We start from the raw sequence: 20906 nt of genomic DNA on the forward strand, positions 1-20906 counted from the left end.
CTTACCTGTAACTTCCCTGAAGTGGAAAATCGGGCTCCCACCAGCCAGCATCTGTTTTACTGATTGCTTGTCTTCAGTAGACATGTATAGTTGTTTCAGCATTACTACTAATCTGTAGCCTTGTAAGGAATCACTTTACCAACCAGAACACAGTGTTCATATACAGTTCTTTTTTTTCTGCTACAGTTACCAGTCAGAATACTGTCTACCAAAGTTATTAAGGTTAGCACCATTTTCCATACCCTCTTCAGTGTGGATACGCCAAACATTTGTAATACAGTTGCTCTTTGCCAGTTTTGTATTTCTAGACTCCTGGTTGATTTAATTTGCATACATTCAGCTTTACTCTTCATGTGGTTAAGTTCTATGGATTTCAGGACATGCAAGTTCCCTCTTTGTCTCCTATATACTCAGTCACTCCTCCACCCTTCTCCAGTTCCCTGGCAACCTTTGATCTATTGTCTGTCTCTATAGCTTTGCCTTTCCAGAATGTCATATGAATGGAAACACTATATGCCCTTTTTGGTCTGAATTCTTTCCCTTAGGAAGTACTTTTAATATTCATCCATGTTGCATGAATTAATAGCTTTTTAAAAATTGTTAAATAGAATTCTGTTGTATAGATATACCATTTTATTTATCCCTTCCTTGTGGTTCAGATGGTAAAGAATCTGCCTGCAATGCAGGAGACCTGGGTTCTATCCCTGGATTGGGAAGATCCCCTGGAGGAGGGCATGACAACCCACTCCAGTATTCTTGCCTGGAGAATCCCCACCGACAGTGGAGCCTGGCGGCCTACAGTCCATGGGGTTGCAGAGTCGGACAAGACTGAGCAACTAAGCACACACACACAGGAGGACACCTTTCTTGGTACAGACATTCACATGTAGGTTGGTATGAGCATTAATGTTCAGTACACTTTGATAAATACCCAGGGGCACAATTGCTGGGCTATATATATGTTAAGTGTATGTTTAACTTTATAAAAAAAAAACAAAACAGAAACTGCCAAACGCTTCCATAGTGACTGTATTTGTTTTCATTTTTGAAAGATATTTTAGATAGATTTTGAGTTCTTGGTTGAATGTTTTATTTTCCTCTTTCTTTCTATAGTTTAAAAATGTTGAGAGGAATTCCCTGATGACCTAGAGGTTAGGATTCTGGGCTTTTACTGCTGTGGCTTGGGTTCAGTCCCTCCTGATCTGGGAACTGAGATCTCACAAGCCTCACCCCACCCCATCCAAAAAAAAAAAAGTTAATTTTTCTCTTGTTTCTGATGACATGTTGGCCATCATTTATGTCTCTGTTTCTCTGTGTATATTCTTTTTTTCTCCTGCTGACTGCTTTATGATTTCCTTATTACTGTTTTTCAGTAGTTTGACTCTCAAATAATAATCTTGTTTTTTGGTTCTCCTTAGAGGTTGTTGAAGTTACTGGATCTTTGAGTTTATAGTTCTCATGAAATTAGGAAGAATTCGGTGGTTTTTTTTGTTTTTTTTTTTTTAATGTCCTTCTTGCTCTTGTACTCTTTCTGGGATACTGTTACATTAATTTTAGACTCTGTGATGTTGCTCAGCAGTTCACTGCCGCACTTGTTCATTGTCCCGTGGTTCCTTCCCCCCCCACCCCCCCAGCTTCTTTTCTCACTGTGTTTAATTTTGGATTTTTTTCCCCTGCTGTATCTTCAAGTTCATTAAGCCTTTCTTTTCAAATTCGTTAAGATGTTTTACTCCAGAAGAATTCCAATGCATGTTTAGTTATAGATATTAAATTTTTATCTCTAAAATGATCAGTTTGGGCCTTTAAAGAATCTTTGGGCTTTCAAATAATTATAAATTCATAAGATGCAAAAATAGTACAGATGCCCATTACTTGTCTTCTTCCAGTGATATCATCTTATATAACTATAGTGCTGCTGCTGCTGCTGCTGCTGCTGCTAAGTTGCTTGAGTCGTGTCCGACTCTGTGCGACCCCATAGACGGCAGCCCACCAGGCTCCCCCGTCCCTGGGATTCTCCAGGCAAGGACACTGGAGTGGGTTGCCATTTCCTTCTCCAATGCATGAAAGTGAAAAGTGAAAGTGAAGTCGCTCAGTCGTGTCGGACTCTTAGTGACCCCATGGACTGCAGCCCACCAGGCTCCTCCCTCCACAGGATTTTCCAGGCAAGAGTACTGGAGTGGGGTGTCTCAAAATCAGAAGTCAATATAACTGACTAGATGTGCAAATTAACTCACTTCATCATTTTCTTCATGCGTTCACCTTTTCATGTTTTTATCGTTCTGTGGTATTTTTCACATGTATAGAGTCATATAACCGCCACCACCAAGAGCATGATACAGTTTGATATTTAGCATTTCTGTTACTATGTTCATAGTTTTCTTTATTTGCTTGAATGTATAGAATACATCTCAGAGAAGGAAATGACACCCCACTCCATCTCTGTCTAGACCTTTGGAGTCCTTTGTCTGCAGCTTCCTTCTCTCCATTTGCCCTGGAAATTCTAACTGTTTTGGTGGTTCCCCTAACTCAATTCTTTTTTCCCTTAACTCGTAGAGACTCTTGGGGCTCAGATTGGGTTCCAGCCCCTAACCCCCTCCCTGTGTTTCAGCCTCATAACTCTATAGGCAATAAAGCCTTACTTCACTTTGTTTTTTCTCTTGATCTCTGGCCTGAGATGATGTTAAGTTTCTGAAAATCATTGTTTGATATATTTTTTCCTAGTTTTTTAGTTATTTAAGGTAGAAAGGTAAATCCAGTTTGTTTTTTTCTGTCTTGGCATCACTGCCTTATAGAAAACTTCATTTTAGTTTTATAAATACTTGTCTTTTATAACTTTCTAAAATTTACTGGGGAAACAGTGCATCAGTTCAGTTCAGTCGTCAGTCGTGTCCGACTCTTCGCGACCCCATGAATTGCAGCACGCCAGGCCTCCCTGTCTATCACCAACTCCCGGAGTTCACCCAGTCTCACGTCCATCGAGTCAGTGATGCCATCCAGCCATCTCATCCTCTGTCGTCCCCTTCTCCTCCTGCCCCCAATCCCTCCCAGCATCAGAGTCTTTTCCAGTGAGTCAACTCTTCGCATGAGGTGGCCAAAGTACTGGAGTTTCAGCTTTAGCATCATTCCTTCCAAAGAATTCCCAGGGCTGATCTCCTTCAGAATGGACTGGTTGGATCTCCTTGCAGTCCAAGGGACTCTCAAGAGTCTTCTCCAACACCACAGTTCAAAAGCATCAATTCTTCGGCACTCAGCCTTCTTCACAGTCCAACTCTCACATCAATATATGACCACAGGAAAAACCCTAGCCTTGACTAGACGAACCTTTGTTGGCAAAGTAATGTCTCTGCTTTTGAATATGCTATCTAGGTTGGTCATAACTTTCCTTCCAAGGAGTAAAGCGTCTTTTAATTTCATGGCTGCAGTCACCATCTGCAGTGATTTTGGAGCCCCAAAAAATAAAGTCTGACACTGTTTCCACTGTTTCCCCATCTATTTCCCATGAAGTGATGGGACCGGATGCTATGATCTTCGTTTTCTGAATGTTGAGCTTTAAGCCAACTTTTTCACTCTCCTCTTTCACTTTCATCAAGAGGCTTTTTAGTTCCTCTTCACTTTCTGCCATAAGGGTGGTGTCATCTGCATATCGGAGGTTATTGATATTTGCCCCAGCAATCTTGATTCCAGCTTGTGCTGCTTCCAGTCCAGCGTTTCTCATGATGTACTCTGCATATAAGTTAAATAAGCAGGGTGACAATATTCAACCTTGACGTACTCCATTTCCTATTTGGAACCAGTCTGTTGTTCCATGTCCAGTTCTGACTGTTGCTTCCTGACCTGCATACAGATTTCTCAAGAGGCAGATCAGGTGGTCTGGTATTCCCATCTCTTGAAGAATTTTCCACAGTTTATTGTGATCCACAGAGTCAAAGGCTTTGGCATAGTCAATAAAGCAGAAATAGATGTTTTTCTGGAACTCTTTTGCTTTTTCCATGATCCTGCGGATGTTGACAATTTGATCTCTGGTTCCTCTGCCTTTTCTAAAACCAGCTTGAACATCAGGTAGTTCACGGTTCATGTATTGCTGAAGTCTGGCTCGGAGAATTTTGAGCATTACTTTACTAGCATGTGAGATGAGTACAATTGTGCGGTCATTTGAGCATTCTTTGGCATTGCCTTTCTTTGGGATTGGAATGAAAACTGACCTTTTCCAGTCCTGTGGCCACTGCTGAGTTTTCCAAATTTGCTGGGATATTGAGTGCAGCACTTTCACAGCATCATCTTTCAGGATTTGAAATAGCTCCACTGGAATTCCATCACCTCCACTAGCTTTGTGCGTAGTGATGCTTTCTAAGGCCCACTTGACTTCACATTCCAGAATGTCTGGCTCTAGGCGAGTGATCACACCATCGTGATTATCTGGGTCTTGAAGATCTTTTTTGTACAGTTCTTCTGTGTATTCTTGCCACCTCTTCTTAATATCTTCTGCTTCTGTTAGGTCCATACCATTTCTGTCCTTTATCGAGCCCATCTTTGCATGAAATGTTCCCTTGGTATCTCTAAGTTTCTTGAAGAGATCTCTAGTCTTTCCCATTCTCTTGTTTTCCTCTATTTCTTTTCACTGATCGCTGAGGAATGCTTTCTTATCTCTTCTTGCTATTCTTTGGAACTCTGCATTCAGATGCTTATATCTTTCCTTATAAACTTTAGTAAATTTAGGCACCTATGGTACATGTTCTTTCTCACATTTACTTCCTTTCACATATTCTCTGTCTCACATATCTATTCACACTTTCTTTTATCTATTCACTGTCCTTCCACTCCTAATATGAGCATCAACACAGTCTATTATTGAGCATTTTTATTTACTATAAGATAGTGGTGACAAATGTTAGTTTAATATAAGATAATTTTGACAGATGTTATCTGTTTACGTAGAAGAAAATGGCGTATCTTCATTTCTTTTTTCCTTTGTTCACTAAAAGAAGATAATGCTTCTTAGTTATTGTTCCATATAGAATATTGATTGCTATACTGGTTAGGACATATTCAGGCACACTTACTGTCTCATTGTGTTGCAGGAGGGGCCCTTCCAGGGCCCAAGAGTGGGCTCTTGTCTAACACTCAGAAGTGAATTGTCCGAGGAAACACATGTGCTGACAAAGCAAGAGACTTTACTGGGAAGGGGCGTCCAGGTAAGAGCAGCGTAGTTAGGGAACCCAGGAGGACTGCTCTGCCACGTGGCTTGCAGTCTTGGCTTTTATGGACATGGGATTAGTTTCAGCGTTGTCTCTGGCCTATCATTCTGACTCAGGGTCCTTCCTGGTGGCACGTGTGTCACTCAGCCAGGGAGAAGGATTCTGAGAGCTTGATGGGACATGTGGACTGGTGTCTTCTCTCTCCCAAATTATTCCAGTTGGTGGTAGCTTGTTAGTTCTGTGCTCCTTACCAAAACCTCCTGTTGTTAAGCGGTTACTCGCATGTCTGGCCAGGGTGAGTAGTTTCAGTCAGTGGTTCCCCTAACAACTGCACTTCGTTTTATTGTGCTTAATTCTATGATGTTTTTACAAATTGAAGGTTTGTGGTAATCCTGCATCAAACAAGTGTTGGTGGTGTTTTTCCAACATTTGCTCACTTTATGTCTTTATCCCATTTTGGAATTCTCAGATTATTTCAGACTTTGTCATTGTTGTATTTGTTTTGGTGATCTATGATCAGTAATCTTTGATGTTAGTATTTCAAAAAGATGGTGACTCACTGGAGGCTCCAGAAATGGCTAATATTTTTTAGCAATAATTTTTTTTTTAAGTTAAGGGATGTACATTGTTTTTTTTTTAAGACATAATGCTGTTGTACACTTAATAGGCTACAGTATAGTGTAAACAAATACTTATGTGCATTGGGGAACCGAAAAATTTGCATGACTTGCTTCACTGTGATATTTGCTTTATTGCTGTGATCTGGAACCGAACCTGCAGTTCTTGGAGGTGTGCCTAGTGGCTGTTGTTTGAAACCCTAACCCATGAAATACTTAACGTTACCCATACTAGGGAGACAAAAGAAACAAGTTTTACTTTTGTACTAATCCATAGTACTCTATAAAGTTAGTATTTTTCTTTTATCTGGTGAATGTACAGGTTAAATATTAACTTTTATTTTTAATTATAGTATTATTTAGTAGAAAAAGTCCTAATCATCTCTTTATATGTATAATGTTATGCTGTTGAAAATGGGATGGCCTTGCCTGACTTTAGATTTCTGACATATCTTTTATTCAGCTAGTACAAATGGAAGATAGTGCATCAACTTACTTTTAAACTTAAGAAGGAAAACATGCTTAATTTCCTAAGAAAAAACTGAAATTTCACACTTACTGTTCACTGAATTCAACGTTGTCATTAATATGTTAATGAGGCAAGTGCTGTTTTAATCTATTAATATTATAAAATACATTGAAACAAGGTTAATGTTGTTTTGGGGATGTGGGATGCATAATAAATACTTTTCTTCTCATTTTGTGACTGTCATGAACGTTTAAATTGAAGTTGAATATGTCACTTAAACTGTTCTTGACCCCCCCAATTCACTAGATTATTTTTTCTTTATGAATAATCCAGTTGCTAGGATTATATTTATAGTGATAAATACACTTATTCTTAAAAAACTTTTCTCCTTTGTTACTTTTAAAAGAGATGTTTAATTCCAGTAGTACATATAAATTTGGTAATGCAGTTACATTTTTGCCATAGAGCCAGGCATCTTTGAAGTATTTTAGCGAAACATTTACAATGTAAGATGGTCACAATTAAGTACCCACTAGCTTGTTACCAAACATAAAATGGGAGGTGGCGAATAGGTTTTTACTACTTGAATTCTTTTTAAAACGTAAACCTAATAATACTAATTTTAATGTTTTCCTTGAAAAATATTCTGCTCTTCTTACTAGATTGCTTTTTAGGGGTAATCCATCTGTATGTGTATATGCATGTTTATTGGTTTTAATAAAATTGATTCATATTTCTTGTGAATTTAAATTAGATGTTTTTATCATCCTCCTCCAAAGTGAATTTTGTCTGATGTTAAATGATTGCTCTAAATTTGATTATAATTTTTAGTGGTTAGCAACTGTTGTGACTTTTGTATGTATGCTACTTACTACTTTCCTAGGGGAAAAGTGAAAGTGAAAGAAGTCGCTCAGTTGTGTCCTACTCTTTGCAATCCCATGGACAGTAGCCTACGAGGCTCGTCCATCCATGGAATTTTCCAGGCAAGAGTACTGGAGTGGGTTGCTATTTCCTTCTCCAGGGGATCTTCCCAATCCAGGGCTCGAAGCCAGGTGCCCCACATTGCAAGCAGTAAACATTTTACTAAAAGTTAGGTAAAAGTAAAACTTGTGTTTTGAAAACAGCTGTTTACAAATTCTTTGTAGATACCGCTTTTGAATTTTTGGTCTTTCATATTCAGTTTACATTTTTGAGTTAGCATCTCTGGCAATTAGTAGCTCTGCCTCAGTGATTTTTTTTTTTTTTTCCTTTTAATGTGTCTGAGGTTTACAGTGCTTAGTCATTTATGGACTTGTTTATCTCTAGCCAGGTTAAGAAATAAGCTCTGTTAATTTTTTTGCCCTGATGTAAAAAAGCAAATTGTTAGAGCATGCATGAAATTGGAGGACTGAACGACCAAGGCATCCAGAAAGTTGACATTTGTTGCTACCCTTCATTGGGGTAAATTTTAATGGACTATTGCATCTGTTTACAATTCTAAAATTATATGATGTATTCACATCCTATGGCATAGGAATAAACCTCATAAACTGAATAAATAGCAGCTATATAAGTAAGCATTTGGAGGAGAGGAATTTGAAATTAAATAACTGGATCTGAATTAACTGAACATTTCTGAGATTAACAGGAGAATGTTTACTTAAAAGAAAAAATATGTCAATTCAGGGCTGCATTTATTTGTTCACTCCATTTTTATTCATTATAACTTTCTTCCTATGTGTGCGGTCTGGCAGACAGTTTTAATTGCAAAGGAAAAGGTTTTCATATTTAATAACTTCTATCTCAAATAACGTATGTCTGCCAGTCCAGCCCTTCCTAGATGGTTAAGAGGAAGATCAATTAGAATATTAAAAGTACTTTTGGTTTTGTTTTCTGTGTATCATATTGGATATTTTTGCTGCTGTTCATGTGTTTACATGTTAGTAATTATGACGGCTTTTGGATAATTCCACTCTAGAGGGAGAACTGGTGGGCGGTCCTTCCTGTGACACGACCCTTGAGTGACAGTTCTATTTGATTGCCTCCAGTACTGTGAGGAAAGGACACGACTCTATGGTGAGGACTGATGGACATACATTATCTGAGAAAAGAAACTACCAGGTAAGATCATTTTTTTTTTCTTACTTTCTATTGGTTATATAGTTACATGAACTGCTTAATATGTTGTATTTAATTGGAATCAGCAGGTTGGATACACCTGAGTTTGAAAAATTGGGGTTATAATTTTAAAAACATGCATGTTGGTTTAGACAGTTGAAATAGTTGGGAACGTTTTTCAGACTAAACCATACTTATAATAAATGTATATTATTACAAATGATGTACATGTATTTATATAATAAATATGCATATGGTCTTTTAGTGTCAGAGCATAAATTTCCTGGTGTGTATATATATGTCAAAAGTTAGATTATCTAATACACAATTTATGACTTCATGGCTGGATTCAGAGTTAGTATTCCATAAAATGTTGATTGCCTTTACACATTCTTCCTGAAGACTAAGCCTGAAGTCTTGGACTATATTCAGGGTACTATAGCATCACAGAGATGTAGACACAATTGGTTAGAGTATAAAAGAAGTAGAGATCAGGGTACTCAGACACTCAGATTGTATTAAATTAGCTTATCTATTATCATTAGTTTGCTTTCCTTACAATACTGGATTCTTGCTCTCTATTTAGGTAGTTAATAATATCCATCCTCTACTAAATATGTAAGGTTGCTGAAAGGATAGTTGAAATGTAATATTCCTGTTTCTTTCTGAGCTTTAGAAGGTGAATTTTAAAGATAGTACTATTAAATAGTGATTTTTTTAAAAACCCATATAACATTTGAATTTAATTTTCTCAAAGAAAATGTTTTATTAATTTGCTAATAATTTAATGTCAAATTATGTAGTGATTTAGAATAAGCAATAGTTCATAACTCAAGTAGGAATAAGCTTTAGGCTTCTTTCACAAATAGATATCCAACCTCCCTCTGCCGCTTACCACCAGGTGTTATTCTCTGCAGGCTGTGAAGGCAACTAGTGTGATAGTAGCAGCTTTGTTAACTTAGCTTCATTTATCTTTCTAATCATTCATTTTAGTCTGGTTAGTCTTTTCTTCCCTCAGATTGGATAAGTGAACAGTGGAGGAAATTCATGGTGAAATAACAAAGAGCCTTTGAACACAAGACTTAGGTCCTATACATAATGAAAAATAGAGTCATATTTAACCTTTCTAGAATTTGACCCAATTTTATGTCTGAAGTTTCTTGCCAGATTTTTATAATTTAATAAGCCAGAGTAAGTGGTGGCTATGTAGAAGCAGTTCTCCCTGTAACCTTTCCTGCTCTGAATTGCTCTTATAGACTCGGTCAGCATGGCCTTTGTTCATTAATTACACTAGTTGTGACTCCTCCTACGTCACAACCACTTCCAACTACCTTGACTCATGTAAGATTTCATTGGTTACACTACTTGGGTTGTTCTGTATTTTGATAGATTATGCTGGTGGTTGTTTTTAAAGAATATCATAATTCTAGATTATGTGGCTTTTCATAATCCAGTTTGTAAAATGTAAGTATTGAAGTTTTGTATCATCACACAGTGTGATTAATTTACTTTATGAGATCATATTAATAGAGAATTCCAAATTTTACACTTAGGAATAAAATCAGATTATATTTTATACATGAAGAGATTTCCTAGTTTCTGTTTATTCTGTTCTAAAAAAAATTGTTTTGAGTCACACTGTTTCAGTCACATTATTATAACTAATCCAGGCTTTTTAGCTTACCAGAAAATTCATTTTTAGTTAGGGTTTTTCTGCCTGAAAATATTCTCCCTTTTCTTTTTAGTTAGTAACAGTCAATGCATGTTGGAATATTCTTGGAAACAGTTGTTTAAATTTCTATTGTAAAATTATTTTATTTTTAAAAGACTTTTCTGAAAAGTACATGTATAGAAATATAATTTCTGGTATGATAATTATGATGATATACTATTTGCATATGGGAAATTCAAAGGAATAGTAGATAAATTACTACTATATTGGTAGCACTTAGAGTCTGTATATGTATGCTGAGATGAAATGATTTGGATTTTTTTAAATTCCATGTTTGTGGAATTTTATATGTTGTTTTTCATGAATAAAGTAGGATTTCTTTGTATTCATGTTTATATCTATCTTACTTGTTTTAATTTATCTTTGAGGCCTTTTATTTTTGGAATGCAGTTGATGTCTTATAGTGATATTTAAGCATTCTGATAATAATAAGCTAATGTTCCAGAATTTAATAAAAAGGATAATACTTTGCCAATTCTTATTTCATTGTGGACTTGATTAAAGACTTAGGAACTCATTTGGGAAGGTGCATTTCCTCAGCTGTGTGCTAAAACTTAGTGACTTTCAAATGGGCGTTGGTTGAAGTATTGATTTTTCTACTGCTATCTACTTTTTGTGTTTTATTTCTTACTAAAGTTTGAATAGAGTATTTGAAGTTTATTTAGATGAACAGACTGCTATACAGACAGGACAATTTAATTATATAAATGGTTTACAGTTTCTTCTTAGAAGAATTGTCAAGCTTCTTCTGCTGCTGCTACTGCTGCTAAGTCGCTTCAGTCGTGTCCGACTCTGTGCGACCCCATAGACGGCAGCCCAACAGGCTCCTCCGTCCCTGGGATTCTCCAGGCAAGAATACTGGAGTGGGTTGCCATTTCCTTCTCCAGTGCATGAAAGTGAAAAGTGAAAGTGAAGTTGCTCAGTCGTGTCCGACTCCTAGCAACCCCATGGACTGCAGCCTACCAGGCTCCTCCGTCCATGGGATTTGCCAGGCAAGAGTACTGGAGTGGGGTGCCATTGCCTTCTCCAAGCTTCTTCTAAGGAAATGTAACTCCAATTTTTGGCTAGAATTTCTTATCTTCCTCTAATTTACACTAATTTATTCCAACTATGAGCACAGATCTAATCATACTAATTACCAGGTTTACTTACCAGTGCCTATTCCCTTTCTAATACAATAAAGATGAGCTCCTAAACCTTACATATAATATTAGTACGTTGTGGCCCCACATGCCTTTATTTCCATTGTCTTCTCTGTTTATACTGAGTTTTTCCATGAGTAATATAAAACTACTTTTAAATCTCTCTGCAGTACACTTTTACATGTATGCCTTTAGTTGTTTGGGTTCCTCTTTGTGTGATGCCTTTTCTTCCATCAGTACTTTCAGAAGCCAAAGTGATGGCCTTCAGCATTCCTTTCCCTTGCTTTCATAACCTTTGTATCTATTTCTAGTTTAGTGTGTACAATGACAAACTGAAGTTATGTTTATTTTTTCCTTGTCTTGCTGTAGCCCCATGTTGTCCAATACTGTAGGTACTAGCCCCATAAGTGGTATTTAAATTCATGTAAATAAAATAAAATAAATTCTTAGTCATGTCAGCCATGTTGCAAATGCTCAATAGTTGCATGCTATTAATGGCCACCATATTGAACAGTGCAGATATAGAACTTTTTCCATTATTGTAGAAAGTGGTATTGGACAGTGTTTCTGTATATTAAGCTTCTTGAAAACTGGAGCCGTATTTATTGATATTTTGGTACTACTGGCAGTACCAAATGGTTTCAGTTACATAATAGGTGTTCAAAGACATATTGTTGTAATAAAATTAAACAAAGAAAGAAGTTAACAGAAATTGCACAGTGTGCCAAGGGAAATGCTACATATATATATCCAGTATTTTTAGGATATTACTTTTTTTTAATTTGAGCTTGCTGATCATGCCGTATGTTGGCTAGTTCAATGTATATTATCTATAAACTAGATCTAATGCATCCCAGTCTGTATGTCCCTTAAGAATACCTCATAATCTAAAGTACCACATTAACTTTGTGAAATATGTCATGTCAGAGAACAAACGATGGCAGTGATTGTATTACTGGTTCCTCCTCTCTCCCCCTTCCATTAAATATTTTATATCCATTTTATTATTTTTTAATTACAGAGCTATAGAACATAAAAGTTTGTAATTTTACTGTTAACAATTTAGTGTGTCTGTTTTTTCTAGTAATTCTATAGGTACAAATATGATTTGTTACCGTTTTTAACAAATATACATATTTCATCAGCTTGCATATTGTACCTAATGTAGATATTTCCATGCCCCACCCTTCAACTTGCCTCCTTCCCAGTAAGTACTTACTAGTTTTTATATTTTTGTTACATACCTAGTTCAGTATACAGGTGCATCTTTAGTGTGTGTCCGTTTTTTAGGAAGTGGTACCCTATATTCTGTTATTTTTAATAGAAAAAAAATAATAAATTTCCAGCCCACCTCAAACCATAAACAATTTCCCAGATATTATGAAAACACTCAACACCTATCTGACAGTTCAGATCAGCATTTCAGATATCTGACTATTCTGCTTAAGGAAAGCATTTAAAACACATGTTACCTAATCATTTAACAGTTGATGGTGCACATACAAATGCATCTAGTAGGTGAGCTTTCATTCAGTATACAAGAGTACTGTATAATACTGAATACAAATTAATTTTTTTCTTTTTATTTACTGCAGTGAAAATGTAAGTAAGCAGTGGTGTACTCCATTTCTTTTATTGTAAGTTATAACACAGTATTGGAAATTTTTGTCTTTCTGCTATCAGGATGCATCTTACAATGGATGCTGTCTTAGAGCCATCTAGTAGCTTATAACCTTTTCTTGATAACTTCTTATATGATTGAAAACAGCACTAGCATCAATCAAAGCATTTTAGAATCTGATATATTAATGCTACAGATACATAATATAAAGAACACTTAAAAAAGAATTTTTGAAAAATGAATATACTTAGCGAAGAATTGTCAGAATAGATATAGTGCATAGAGCAGAAGGATGAAGGTTTCAGTCATTGTTGCTCTTTAGCATTGGGTTGAGGTGAGCAAGAGTGAGCTGAGGAAGGAATTCATTCAAAAATAAGTAAAATACCTGAAGCCAGTGAACTGGTTCACGGTTCATTGCTCTTGAAAATCTTGGAGACGAATGGCTGTAGCCTAAGATGAAGGACGGGGAGTAAAAAACCTCAAATTGCGTGAGTATTAAGTTCTCTTAATTTGCAGTTACATAATTCCTGCTAAAATGAGATTGCTTTCGAAGTTGCATTTAAAGTGCAATGCTTCTGTTCATTTCATGATCATATTAACAGCTACAAAAGTTATTTTGACTCCACAACCTAAATATTGGTTTAAAATACATTTTTGACATTGATTTGTCATTTATGGCTCTTTTTCTTCCTCTGGCCAACCAAAGACATCCAGTGAATTCCCAGGTTCCTCATTGGTTGGCTTATTACATGATAATAACAATGTTGCTCTTTCTTTGAATGTGTGTATTCTGATACTGTTTTACTCATCTTATGAAATCATCAAATGAGGTGAAATTTGCTTTCCAAAAGGCAAGTTTCATTAAAGATATGTGGTTTTATGGCACCCATGGTATCTTAGTAATTTTTTCACAGTGCCCCTCGGCCAACAGAAATGTTAAAAGTTTCATTCAATTAAATAACTAGATCTAAACACTTACATAGTTCATATGGTATCTGACAGATACTGCCTTGTTTCCCAAGAAGATTTAAAATACCTGGCAGCATCCCCATGTGTTCACTGTGGTGCTTCTTTGGGAACTTAGTTCTAGGCTTTTGCATATGAAATAATTGTGTTCTCTTTCAGAAATATATTTTACATTGAAGTGATTTGCCCCAATCATGAATTTGGAATGTATTCATGATTAAATAGCAAAGTAAAACATTAATGTAGATATTTCTGTCAATCAGAGAAAATATAGAAGCAGTTACCTTTTTTAAACTGAAGTATAAATACAGTTGATTTACAATGTTGTGTTAATTATTGCTGAACAACAAAGTGATTCAGCTATACATATATACATTCTTTTTTAAAATATTCTTTTTAATTATGGTTTATCATAGGATATTGAATATAGTTCTCTGTGCTATACAGTAGGATCTTATTCTTCATCCATTCTGTGTATAAAAGCTTACGTCTACCAATTCCAACCTCCCTTTCCATCCCTCGCCTAACCCCCTCCCCCTTGGCAACTACCATCTGTTCTCTGTATCTGTGATTCTGTTTCATGGATAGGTTCATTTGTGTCATATTTTAGATTCCACGTGTAAGTAATACCTTGTAGTGTTTGTCTTGCTCTTTCTGATTTATTTAGTATGATAATCTCTAGTTGTATCCGTGTTGCTGCAAATGGTGTTATTTCATCCTTTTTTTTTTTTATGGCTGATTAGTTTTCCTTTATGTATATGTACCCCATCTTTATCCATTTATCTGTTGATGGACAGATGTTTCCATGTCTTGGCCATTGTAAATAGTGCTACTGTGAACATGGGGGTGCGTGTATCTTTTTGAATTGCAGTTTTGTCTGGGTATATGCCCAGGAGTAGGATTCCTGGATCATATGGCAACTCTAGTTTTGGTTTTTTGAGGAACCTCTATAGTGTTTTCCATATGAGTATACCAATTTATATTTTCACCAACAGTGTGAGAGGGTTGGTTCCCTTTTCTCTGCATTCTATTCAGCATTTATTATTTTTGTTTTTAGAGTTTGCAAACTCTTTTATATGTATATAAATATATATATATATATACACACATGCATATATATATAATTTTATTCATTTATGGGTGTGCTAGGTCTTTGCTGCTGCACGGTTTTTCTTAGGTCTTATGCTAGGCTGCGGTGAGCGGGGGCTACTCTCTAGTTGCAGTTGTGGGCTTCTCACTGTGGTGGCTTCTCTTGTTGTGGAGCACAGGTTCTAGGGCCCGTAGGCTTCAGTAGTTGCAACGTGTCAGCTCAATAGTTGTGGCTCATGGGCTTAGTTGTTCCGCCACATGTGGGATCTTTCCAAATCAAGGATTGAACCTATGTCTCCTGCATTGTCAGGCAGATTCTTTACCACTGAACCACCAGGGAATCCCTATCATTTATTTGTAGGCTTTCTAACGATTGCCATTCTGACTGGAGTGAGACAGTACCTTATTGTAATAATTAGTGATGTTGAGCATCCTTTCATGTGCTTGTTGCCCATCTGTATGTCTTCTTTGGAGAAATGTCTGTCTAGTTCTTTTGCTCATTTTTTGATTGGATTGTTTTGTTGTTGAATTGTATGAGCTGTTTGAGTATTTTGGAAATTAAGCCCTTGTCGGTTGCATCATTTGCAAATATTTTCTCCCAGCCCCTAGGTTGTCTTTTTTTTTTGTTTATTTTAGGGTTTCCTTTGGTGTGTAAAAGCTTATAAGCTTGATTAGGTCTCATTTTGCTTTGGGAGACTGACCTAAGAAAACATTGGTGCAAAGTTACTTTTTAAAATACAATCTCAGCAAGGATTGAGAAGATGCAAGAAACTTTTAACAAGGACCTAGAAGAAATAAAAAAGTCAATCAATAATAATGCAGTAACTGAGATCAAAGGCACTCTGGAGGGAACCAACAGTAGAATAACTGATGCAGAAGATAGGATAACTGGGGTGCAAGATAGAATGGTGGAAATAAATGAAGCAGAGAGGAAAAAAGAAAAAAATTAAAAGAAATGAGGACAACCTCAGAGACCTCTGGGACAATGTTAAACACCCCAACATTCGAATTATAGGTGTCCCAGAAGAAGAGGACAAAAAGGAAAGCCATGAGAAAATACTTTAGGAGATAATAGCTGAAAACTTCCCTAAAATGGGGAAGGAAATAGCCACCCAAGTCCAAGAATCCCAGAGAGTCCCAAACAGGATAAACCCAAGGCAAAACACCCCAAGATGCATATTAATCAAATTAATGAAGATCAAACACAAAGAACAAATATTAAAAGCAGGAAGGGAAAAACAACAAATAACCCACAAGGGGATCCCCATAAGGATAACAGCTGATCTTTCAGTAGAAATTCTTCAGGCCAGAAAGAAATGGCAGGACATACTTAGAGTGATGAGAGAAAAACCTACAACCCAGATTACTGTACCCAACAAGGATCTCATTCAAATATGAAGGAGAAATCAAAAGCTTTACAGACAAGCAAAAGCTGAGAGAATTCAGCACCACCAAACCAGCTCTCCAACAAATGCTAAAGGACTTCTCTAGACAGGAAACACAGAAAGAGTGTATAAACTCAAACCCAAAACAACAAAGTAAATGGTAACGGGATTATACTTATCAATAATTACCTTAAATGTAAATGTGTTGAATGCCCCAACCAAAAGACAAAGACTGGCTGAATGGATACAAAAACAAGACCCCTATATATGCTGTCTACAAGAGACCCACCTCAAACCTAGGGACACATACAGATTGAAAGTGAAGGGCTAGAAAAAGATATTTCATACAAATGGAGACCAAAAGAAAGCAAAAGTAGCAATACTCATATCAGATAAAATAGACTTTGAAATAAAAGCCCTGAAAAGAGACAAAGAAGGACACTACATAATGATCAAAGGATCAATCCAAGAAGAAGATATAACAATTATAAATATATATGTACCCAACATAGGAGCACCACAATATGTAAGGCAAATGCTAACAAATATGAAAGGGGAAATTAACAGCAACACAATAATAGTGGGAGACTTTAATACCCCACTTACCCCTATGGAGAGATCAACTAAACAGAAAATTAGCAAGGAAACACAAACTTTAAATGATACAATGGACCTGTTAGGCCTAATTGATATCTTTGGGACATTTCACCCTAAAACAGTGAATTTCACCTTTTTCTCAAGCGCACACGGAACCTTCTACCAGGATAGATCACATCTTGGGCCATAAATCAAACCTTGGTAAATTCAAAAAAATTGAAATAATCTCAAGCATCTTTTCTGATCACAATGCAGTATATCAGCTACAGGAAAAAATATTAAAAATACAAACATATGGAGGCTAAACAACACACTTCTGAATAACCAACAATCACAGAAGAAATCAAAAAAGAAATCAAAATATGCATCAAAATGAATGAAAATGAAAACACAACAACCCCAAACCTATGGGATTCAGAAAAAACAGTGCTAAGGGGAAGGTTCATAGCAATACAAGCCTATATCAAGAAACAGGAGAGAAATCAAATAAATAACCTAACTCTACACCTAAAGCATCTAGAAAAGGAAGAAATGAAGAACCCCAGGGTGAGTGGAAGGAAAGAAATCACAAAAATTAGGGCAGAAATAAATGTAAAAGAAACAAGAGACCATAGCAAAAATCAACAAAGCTAAAAGCTGGTTCTTCGAGAAGATAAATAAAATAGACATACCATTAGCCAGACTCATTAAGAAACAAAGAGAGAAAAATCAAATCAACAAAATTAGAAATGAAAATGGAGAAATCATGACAACACAGAAATACAAAGGATCATAAGAGACTACTGTCAGCAATTATATGCCAATAAAGTGGATAACTTGGAATAAATGGACAAATTCTTAGACAAGTATAACTTTCCAAAACTGAACCATGAAGAAATAGAAAATCTTAATAGACCCATCACAAGCACAGAAATTGAAACCATAATCAGAAATCTTCCAACAAACAAAAGCCCAGGACCAGACAGCTTCACAGCTGAATTCTACCAACAATTTAGAGAAGAGCCAACACCTATCCTACTCAAACTCTTCCAGAAAATTGCAGAGGAAGGTAAACTTCCAAACTCATTCTATGATGCCACCATCATCCTAATACCAAAACCAGACAAAGATGCCACAAAAAAACTACAGGCCAATGTCACTGATGAACATAGATGCAAAAATCCTTAACAAAATTCTAGCAGACAGAATCCAACATGTTAAAAAGATCATATATCATGACCAAGTGGGCTTTATCCCAGGGATGCAAGGATTCTACAATATTCGCAAATCAATCAATGTGATACACCACATTAACAAATTAAAAGATAAAAACCACATGATTATCTCAATAGATGCAGAGAAGGCCTTTGACAAAATTCAACATCCATTTATGATAAAAAACCCTCCAGAAAGCAGGCATAGAAGAAACATACCTCAACATAATAAAAGCCATATATGATAAACCCACAGCAAACATTATCCTCAATGTTGAAAAACTTAAAGCATTTCCCCTAAAGTCAGGAACAAGACAAGGATGCCCACTCTCACTACTGCTGTTCAACATAGTTTTGGAAGTTTGGGCCACAGCAATCAGAGCAAAAAAATAAATAAAAGGAATCCAGATTGGAAAAGAAGAAGTAAAACTCCCACTGTTTGCAGATGACATGATCCTGTACATAGAAAGCCCTAAAGACTCCATCAGAAAATTACTGGAGCTAATCAGTGAATACAGTAAAGTTCCAGGATATAAAATTAACACACAGAAATCCCTTGCATTCCTATACACTAACAATGAGAAAACAGAGAAATTAAGGAAACAATTCCATTCACCATTGCAACAAAAAGAACAAAATACTTAGGAGTAAATCTACCTAAAGAAACAAAAGACCTATATATAGAAAACTATAAAACACTGATGAAAGAAATCAAAGATGACACAAATAGATGGAGAAATATACCATGTTCATGGATCGGAAGAATCAATGTAGTGAAAATGAGTATACTGCCCAAAGCAATCTATAGGTTCAATGCAATCCCTGTCAAGCTACCAACGGTTTTTTTCAGAGAATTAGAACAAATAACTCCACAATTTGTATGGAATTACAAAAAACCTCGAATAGCCAAAGCAATCTTGAGAAAGAAGAATGGAACTGGAGGACTCAACCTGCCTGACTTCACACTATACTACAAAGCCACAGTCATCAAGACAGTATGGTACTGGCACAAAGACAGAAACATAGATCAGTGGAATAGAATAGAAAGCCCAGAGATAAATCCACACACCTATGGACACCTTATCTTTGACAAAGGAGGCAAGAATTTACAATAGAGAAAAGACAATCTCTTTAACAGGTGGTGCTGGGAAAACTTGTCAACCATTTGTAAAAGAATGAAACTAGAACACTTTCTAACACCATACACAAAAATAAACTCAAAATGGATTAAAGATCTAAATGTAAGACCAGAAACCATAGAACTCCTAGAGGGAAACATAAGCAAACCACTCTCTGACATAAATCATAGCAGGATTCTCTATGACCCATCTCTCAGAGTAATGGAAATAAAAGCAAAAATAAACAAATGGGACCTAATTAAACTTAAAAGCTTTAGCACAACGAAGGAAACTATAAGCAAGGTGAAAGACAGCCTTCAGAATGGGAGAAAATAATAGCAAATGAAGCAATTGACAAAGAATTAATCTCAAAAATATACAAGTAACTCCTGCAGCTCAATTCCTGAAAAATAAATGACCCAATCAAAAAATGGGCCAAAGAACTAAACAGACATTTCTCCAAAGAAGACATACAGATGGCTAACAAACACATGAAAAGATGCTCAACATCACTCATTATCAGAGAAATGCAAATCAAAACCACAATGAGGTACCATCTCACCCTGGTCAATGGCTGCTATCCAAAAGTCTACAAGCAATAAATGCTGGAGAGGGTGTGGAGGAAAGGGAACCCTCTTACACTGTTGGTGGGAATGCAAAGTAGTATAGCTGCTATGGAGAACAGTGTGGAGATTCCTTAAAAAACTGGAAATAGAACTGCCATATGACCCAGCAATCCCACTGCTGAGCATACACACCGAGGAAACCAGAATTGAAAGAGACACATGTACCCCAATGTTTATCACAGCACTGTTTATAATAGCCAGGACATGTAAGCAACCTAGATGTCCACTGACAGATGAATGGATAAGAAAGCTGTGGTACATATACACAATGGAATATTACTCAGCTATTAAAAAGAATGCATTTGAATCAGTTCTAATGAGGTGGATGAACTGGAACCTATTATACAGAGCGAAGTAAGTCAGAAAGAAAAACACCAATACAATATATTAACACATATATATGGAATTTAGAAAGATGGTAACGATGACCCTATATGTGAGATAGTAAAAGAGACACAGATGTGAAGAACAGATTGTTGGACTCTGTGGGAAAATGTGAGGGTAAGATGATCTGATAGAATAGCATTGAAACATGTATATTATCATATGTGAAATAGATTGCCAGTCCAAGTTCGATGCATGAAACAGGGTGCTCAGGGCTGGTGCACTGGGATGACCCTGAGGGATGGAATGGGGAGGGAAAGTCAGGATGGGGAACACATGTACACCCATGGCTGATTCATGTGAATGTATGGCAAAAGCCACCACAATATTATAAAGTAATTAGTCTCCAATTAAAATAAAAGATAAATAAAATATAGTCTCAGACCTTACTTAGGTCTGGAGTGATTGCACTGAGGGTGAAACTTAGTTTTTTGCTTTTTATCTTTCTGAATTCCCACATAAAAATAGAACAACTAGATAGAAAATCAAAACCCATGAAAACATTTGTAACAAAAGCTAGAGATGAAGTATCTCCATGAACCTCAAGATACAAGCAGATGAAAGATTAACAAAAGACTTAAATTTATCAGTTTTTTATGTATAAGAAAGTAGAGAGAAGCATTGGGGTGTCTGGACCTGAGCATAGAAGCACCTCAAAGTGGTGAACAACCCGTT

General features: G+C 36.3%; 1 protein-coding gene across 9 annotated transcripts in view; it reads left to right on the forward strand.

Moving 5' to 3' along the window:
- CNOT2 (CCR4-NOT transcription complex subunit 2) overlaps positions 1-20906 on the forward strand; it is a 132054-nt gene that overhangs the window by 38835 nt on the left and 72313 nt on the right. For 5 of the 9 annotated variants that reach the window (XM_006058405.4, XM_006058403.4, XM_025283963.3 and 2 more), the window contains exon 2: positions 8309-8381. In XM_006058405.4, the coding sequence (XP_006058467.1) occupies positions 8309-8381 (73 nt within the window). Of the gene's footprint in view, positions 1-6391; positions 6412-8238; positions 8382-20906 lie in introns of those variants that run through there. The other 4 variants (XM_025283964.3, XM_044941622.2, XM_025283965.3 and 1 more) reach the window with 3 other exon arrangements.

Source organism: Bubalus bubalis, chromosome 4 (genome assembly GCF_019923935.1).
Source record: "Bubalus bubalis isolate 160015118507 breed Murrah chromosome 4, NDDB_SH_1, whole genome shotgun sequence".
Taxonomy (NCBI): domain Eukaryota; kingdom Metazoa; phylum Chordata; class Mammalia; order Artiodactyla; family Bovidae; genus Bubalus; species Bubalus bubalis.